This window comes from Centroberyx affinis, unplaced genomic scaffold (genome assembly GCF_046629955.1).
Source record: "Centroberyx affinis isolate AG114_WGS23_722 - 3 ecotype Tasmania unplaced genomic scaffold, CSIRO-AGI_Caff_v1 ptg004907l_1, whole genome shotgun sequence".
Classification (NCBI taxonomy): Eukaryota; Metazoa; Chordata; class Actinopteri; order Beryciformes; family Berycidae; genus Centroberyx; species Centroberyx affinis.
The window spans coordinates 25,001-31,489 of record NW_027282407.1 but is presented as its reverse complement, the minus strand read 5'-3'; the positions used below and the strand labels follow the sequence as shown (position 1 = coordinate 31,489).

Below are 6,489 nucleotides of genomic sequence, written 5' to 3'. Positions count from 1 at the left end.
ATTATTGTACCTTATTTCATAATTAACTCTACTTTAAGAGTGGAGATATATTTCAATATGGCAGGAGAAGAAAGTCCTGAAGAGAGAAAACAAAATCAAAACAACAAAATTGGCATTGTGAAGCGGGCGGGGCGCAGTGGGGGGGCGGGGGGGGGGCTGAAGGCTTTCCTTAAAAACAGGATTTTCTATCTTCTCTCTGTCCGTTCACCCCCCCTCCCCCTCCCTCCTCCCTCCCACCCTCCCCCCCTCCTCCCCCCTCCCTCCTCCTCCTCGTCAGGAAGTCATCAAAATCATCTTTATCGTCTCGTTCGGCTTTCACAGAAAGCGTCAAACCCGGCTGTTCCGCTTCCTGTGACCCAGATCCACCGCAGAGAGGAAGAGGAAGAGGAGGAGGAGGAGGAGGAGGAGGAGGAAGAGGAAGGGAAACACCTCCAGCCCAGGCAGCAGATTCTGTCCATCCAGGTGAGATAGAGATTAAAACATGGAGGATCGGAGGAGAGGCACGACAGTTTCGGCCCTGAGACGGGTCCTTTCTTATTTCTAATCTCCCAGCCCCTCCTCCTCCTCTTCCTCTTCCTCTTCCTCTTCCTCCTGAAGCAGAGAGATGTTTCCAGCCCGGTCCGGTCCGGTCCGGGTGCGTTGGGTCGTGTCGTGTCGGGCGGGGCGGCGGGGCGGGGGCAGGAGGGGCAGGTCAGATCTTGATGTCCTGGGACTCCACCATCTTGGCCAGCGTCTTCTTCACTCTCAGGATGGTGAGGCGGGAGGCGGGGTTATGAGCCCAACACTCTGACATCAGCTTCAGCATGGCCCGCAGGCACTGAACACACACACACACACACACACACACACACACACGTTCATGTTAGTGAAACACTTATTAAAGAGGCGTTAAGTCATCTAGGACCTTTCCACCTCTGTTACATCTACAAAACCTGCTTCCTCCTGCTTTTCATTCTCCTGTACAGCAGATAGAAAAAGTTTCTCCTTCCTCTGACCGGTTTAAAACAAAAAGTAAATCACTTTCCTTCTGTCACTACATCACTGTCTCCTTTCTTATGTGTCTTTGTCCTCTTATTGCACTTTGCTAACAATGTAATATATGTATATCCAGTGGTAGAAGAAGTACTCTGATCCTTCACTTAAGTAAAAGTACCAATACAGCAATGTAAAATAAGTAAAGGTCCTGCATGAAAAATCCTACTTCAGTAAAAGTACATAAGTATTAGCAGCAAAATGTAGTTAAAGTATTAAAGTAAAAGTAGTGGTTTGGTCCCTCTGACTGATATTTTATTATATATGACATCATTAGATTATTAATACTGAAGCATCAGTGTGTAAGCAGCATGTTACTGTTGTAGCTGCTGGAGGTGGAGCTAGTTTGAACTACTTTATATACAGTTAGCTAGTTTAGTCCGGTGGTTCCCGACCTAGGGGTCGGGCCCCTCCAAAGGGTCACCGGATAAATCTGAGGGGTCGTGAGACGATTAATGGGAGAGGAAAGAAGAAAAAACAAAGTTCTGATACACAAATCTGTTTTCAGTTTTTGGACTTTTTCTCTAATCTTTGATTTCTGCTGAAATATTGGATCATTTGAACATTTATTGAAATGAAACCATGTGAGGTTTAGAGGGAAAAATCACTATTTGGTGGAGCTGTTAACAACTCATAGACATCTGAAATGTGACCCGACTACACACTGCTTTTTGTAAGACGTCAAAAGCCAAAAAGGTTGGAAACCACTGGTTTCATCTTTAACAATGTGTTGTATTTTAAAAGCTTGTTATATTATCCATTGTGTCAAATCTCCATCTGAAAAGTAACTAAAGCTGTCAAATAAATGTAGTGGAGTAGAAAGTACAATATTTCCCTCTGAAATGTAGTAGAGTGGAAGTATAAAGTAGCATCAAATGGAATACTCAAGTAAAGTACAAGTATCTCAAAATTGTACTTAAGTACAGTACTTGAGTAAATGTACTTAGTTACTCTCCACCTCTGTGTATATTTGACAGTGTAATGTATTTGTTTCTCACCTCGTCACTGTTCCAGCGGTTGGACACGGTGGGGCGCAGGCCTTTAACACACACCACCTCCAGCATGTCTTCATAGGACGGGTCAGAGGGAACCATCTCATAGTACGGCAGCTGGTAGTCCTCCACTATGCCTGCAGACAGAGGAACAGCAGTTACACACAGCACAGCCTCACTCTGTGTGTCCTGACCCTGCAGCTGGAGTCCTGACACACTGAACGGCCTGTGATCAGGTTTCAGAATCTGCACATTCAGAACATGCTGCTGACCAAAGATATGAATCATCTGAAAGAGACGATATGAAGTTAAAGCTTCAGCAGAACATGAATCGGCCCGACTGTCTGCAGTGACGTCTGTCTGCCAGGAGGTGGAGCCGCTGCAGCTGATTAGAAATCATCTAATGCAGTGGTTCCCAACCCAGTCCTCAAGGACCCCCCTGTCCTGCAAGTTTTTATTCCATCTTTACTCTTGCACACCTGATCCCACTGGGGCCTACACACTTTCATGCTGCTCTGTTCAGGTAGATCTGTCTCTACCAATCAGCATTAAGACCTTAACTGGATCAGGTGCGCAAGAGTAGAGCTGGAACCAATACTTGCAGGAAAAGGGGTCCTTGAGGACTGGGTTGGGAAACACTGATCTAATGAACCTGAAGTCTTGACTGAACAGTGATCTGATCCAAAGTGTGTGTGGGTTTTTTTGTTTTTTCTTGTGTTTTTGGGTGGGAGTGGGGAGCAGGAATGTTGTGGATATGATCTTTTTTATATACAGTATATATATATTTATATGTAAATAAACAAAAAATATATATACAGTACTGTGCAAAAGTCTTAGGCACATGTAAAAAAAAAAAGAAGAAAATCCATAAAGTGAAGATGCTTTCAAAAATAATGAAAAGTTTCTAAATATAAAAAATCTACTATAAAGAGCAGTCTGACACACTAATGCCAAAGACAAATAAATAAACATCTAAGACAAAATTTATATAAAACATCTAAGGTGCCTAAGACTTTTGCACAGTACTGTATGTAAAAAAAAATTGTTATAACTCGCATTACAAATAATGGATTTGCGTCCTGGTGTCTAACTGCTTCCAAAAAGATTAAAGATTGATTGATTGAAGTATTTACTGACAATTTAAATTTAACACATGGAAACTGCAGCTGACCCCCCCCCCCCCCTCTACACAATAGCCTGCATACAATATCCCATAATACACCAGTCATCATCACCGGGATAATGAACCAGCAGCCTGAGGCAGCGCTGAATGTTTTATAACTGAGACAGAGGGAGGAGCAGCTGTACAGCTGTTATTAGGTGTGTGTGTGTGTGTGTGTGTGTGTGTGTGTGTGTGTGTGTGTGTGTGTGTGTGTGTGTGCAAAGGTGAATGTATATGTGCATGTGTGTTTGTCAGGGTTCAACACCAAATTCAAGCCCTTTTTTTTTTTTTTTGCTTTTATTCAACAGTTGAAAGTAGAGCGTGACAGGAAAGAGAGAGAGAGAGACACAGAGAGAGAGAGCGACACAGAGAGAGAGAGAGAGAGCGACAGACAGACAGAGTGACACAGACACAGACAGATAGAGACACAGAGAGAGAGAGAGACAGAGAGAGAGTGACAGACAGAGAGAGAGAGAGACACAGAGAGAGAGAGAGCGACACGGAGAGAGAGAGAGCGACAGACAGACAGAGTGACACAGACAGAGAGAGAGAGAGAGACACAGAGAGAGAGAGAGAGAGAGAGCGACACAGAGAGAGAGAGAGAGAGAGAGAGAGAGAGAGACACAGAGAGACAGAGAGAGAGAGAGAGAGAGAGAGAGAGAGAGACAGAGAGAGAGAGAGAGAGAGAGAGAGAGAGACAGAGAGAGAGAGAAAGGTCCTGGGTGGGATCTGTCATGTTTTGGGTCAGAATCAAACTGGAATCCTTTTTAATTTTAAAACTGAAAATGTCCGTCACAGAGTTTAGCCCACAGAGCTGAGCAGAGTGAGGGGTCTGGCTGCTAGATTTTCTTTTTTTCAAGTACTTTCAACACCGTTCATTTTCAAAAACCTTTAAGGCCTTATTTTATTTTTCTTCAAATCAACAAACTTTACAGGATTTGCAAGGCCTGTGGAACCCTTGTTTGTGTGTGTGTGTGTGTGTGTGTGTATATATGTGTGTGTGTGTGTGTGCGTGTGTGTGTGTGTGTGTGTGTGTGTGTGTGTGCCTCTACCTCCGGTCACACAGCGCCGGGCCATCTCCCAGATGATGAGTCCGTAGCTGTACATGTCGGCCATGATGTAAGCCTGGAAGTGGTTTTTGTTGAGGCTCTCGTCCAGAACCTCGGGCGCCATGTAGCGCCGCGTCCCGACCCGCGTGCTCAGGGGGACGTCCACCTCGTTCGTGTCGCTACGGCAACGAGGAGAGACGGTCAGAGATGATGTCAGGGTGACGAGACGGCAAGGAATTATGGGATGAGAAAAGAAAAACACGGAGACGTTAAGGCCCGGACTCAGAAACTCAACGGTAAAATCTGCAGCTCGATAAACTGAATTTATTGATAAATTTACAACTGTGGTTAAAGACTCTCAGGTCTGGGGCCGGATTCACAAAACCCTCTTAGGAAAAAAAATCTTCTCAAGTGCCATTTTTTTCTTAACTTTAATCTTAAGAAAAAAAATAGGAAAAAATGCTATTCTCAAAAACAGTTCTTATATATTTTCTTAACTTTCTTCTTATGTTTCTTCCTAAGAAAAAACTTAGGAATAAATGGTATTCTTGAAATGAAAGTTGTCAAATTTGTTCTTGATTTTTTTCTTAACTTTCAGACGGCCCTTCACCTGTCTTAAAACTCCTACAGTGAAAAGGTAAGCTCTAATATCATATATTTAAACACATTTTAGACAAGTAGGTTATAGTTCAAAGTCTTCATAGGTTCCCTACACCTAACATTAAGATGAACATTTTATTGTAAAGCTTTATTTGGTGTAGGGCCAGGTAGGCCTCTGTCTCATGTCTGTTGGAAATAAGCTGCAAATTTTACAGTTACCAACAGCAACCAATGTTTAAATCTTTGCTCTAGTTGCTCTAAATAGGTTTTTCCCCAATTGTTTTGTAGATGGAAGCACTTTGGGTTGCCTCCTAGCCTTGTCTCCTAGCCTCCTAGCTTTGTCTCCTAGCCTCCTAGCCTTGTCTCCTAGCCTCCTAGCCTTGTCTCCTAGCCTCCTAGCCTTGTCTCCTAGCCTCAATGGCAGTAAGCCTAAAGTTTATCAACCAGAATTAATTCAGGCCCTATTTTGAGAAGTTCTTAAGTTGGAAAATGAAAGAAATTCGTAAGAAATGAGACTGTTACTAAGAAAATATTGAGGAATTGCACTTAAGAGCCTTCTTAAGAACTTCCTAAAATTCCTCTTATGTCATTTCTTAAGATCTATCTTAAGACACATTGGTGAATCCGGCCCCTGGTTTCTAGTTAAAGTCCAGTATCCCCCCCCCCGCCCCCTCACCTGTTGAACTTGACGGCCAGGCCGAGGTCGGCGATGCAGCAGGTGCCGTTCTTCTTCATCAGGATGTTCTTGCTCTTCAGGTCTCGGTGGGCGATGGCGGGCTTGCCCTGGGTGCCGTAGATCTCGGTGTGCAGGTGGCAGAGGCCGCAGGCCGCGCTGTAGGCCAGCCGCAGCAGAGCCTGCGTGTCCAGAGTGCTCAGCTTCAGGAAGTCGTACAGAGAGCCGTTCTCATGGTAGTCTGTGATGAGGAAGAGCTGCGTGAAGGCTCCGGTGCCCTTGATGTCCGCCGCGATGAAGCCTGGAGGAGGAGGAAGAGGAGGAGGAGGGGGAGGAGGAGGAGGAGGGGTTAATTGTATTTTTGATAATGTACATTGTTGTAGGTCGTCTGCATTTAATGTCATGATGCTGCGAGAGAGAGAGAGAGAGAGAGAGAAACAGAGGGAGAGAGAGAGAGAGAGAGAGAGGGAGAGAGAGAGAGCGAGAGAGACAGAGGGAGAGAGAGAAAGAGGGAGAGAGAGGAGAGAGAGACAGAGGGAGAGAGGGAGAGAGAGAGAGAGAGAGAGAGAGAGAGAGACAGAGAGAGAGAGAGAGAGAGAGAGAGAGAGAGAGACAGCTCAGATCACCTTTAATGTGCCACTAACAGTGAAGCTGATCCTGGGTCAGTTATAAAGTGAAACAGTATTAGAAATACGTCCAAAACAGCAACAACGACCCCTGAATATCCCAGACTGTAATAGAATATCTAGTCTTGCATTAGGCTTCGGCCCATATTTGATATTATCAAGGATAATATTATCGAAACAATACTAAAAAATGCCATTAAATAAATTAATTCAGTACAGTTCAGTACAGTATTAGGCCTCAGACAGACAGAGAGACAGAGAGAGAGACAGAGAGAGAGAGAGACAGAGAGACAGAGAGAGAGAGAGACAGAGAGAGAGACAGATGGACAGACAGAGAGAGAGAGAGACAGACAGA

At 44.5% G+C, this 6,489-nt stretch overlaps 1 protein-coding gene across 1 annotated transcript in view; it reads right to left on the bottom strand.

Annotated features, from left to right (window-relative positions):
• Nucleotides 1–684: 684 nt before the first annotated feature.
• The window catches only part of LOC139666277 (bone morphogenetic protein receptor type-1A-like), a 28,027-nt gene continuing 22,222 nt past the window's right edge, over nucleotides 685–6,489 (bottom strand). The window contains exons 8-11 of the mRNA XM_071545452.1: nucleotides 5,512–5,809; nucleotides 4,239–4,414; nucleotides 2,031–2,161; nucleotides 685–817 (exon numbers count right to left, since the gene is read on the bottom strand). Of these exons, the coding sequence (XP_071401553.1) occupies nucleotides 692–817; nucleotides 2,031–2,161; nucleotides 4,239–4,414; nucleotides 5,512–5,809 (731 nt within the window). The 3' untranslated portion in view covers nucleotides 685–691. The remainder of the gene's footprint in view (nucleotides 818–2,030; nucleotides 2,162–4,238; nucleotides 4,415–5,511; nucleotides 5,810–6,489) is intronic.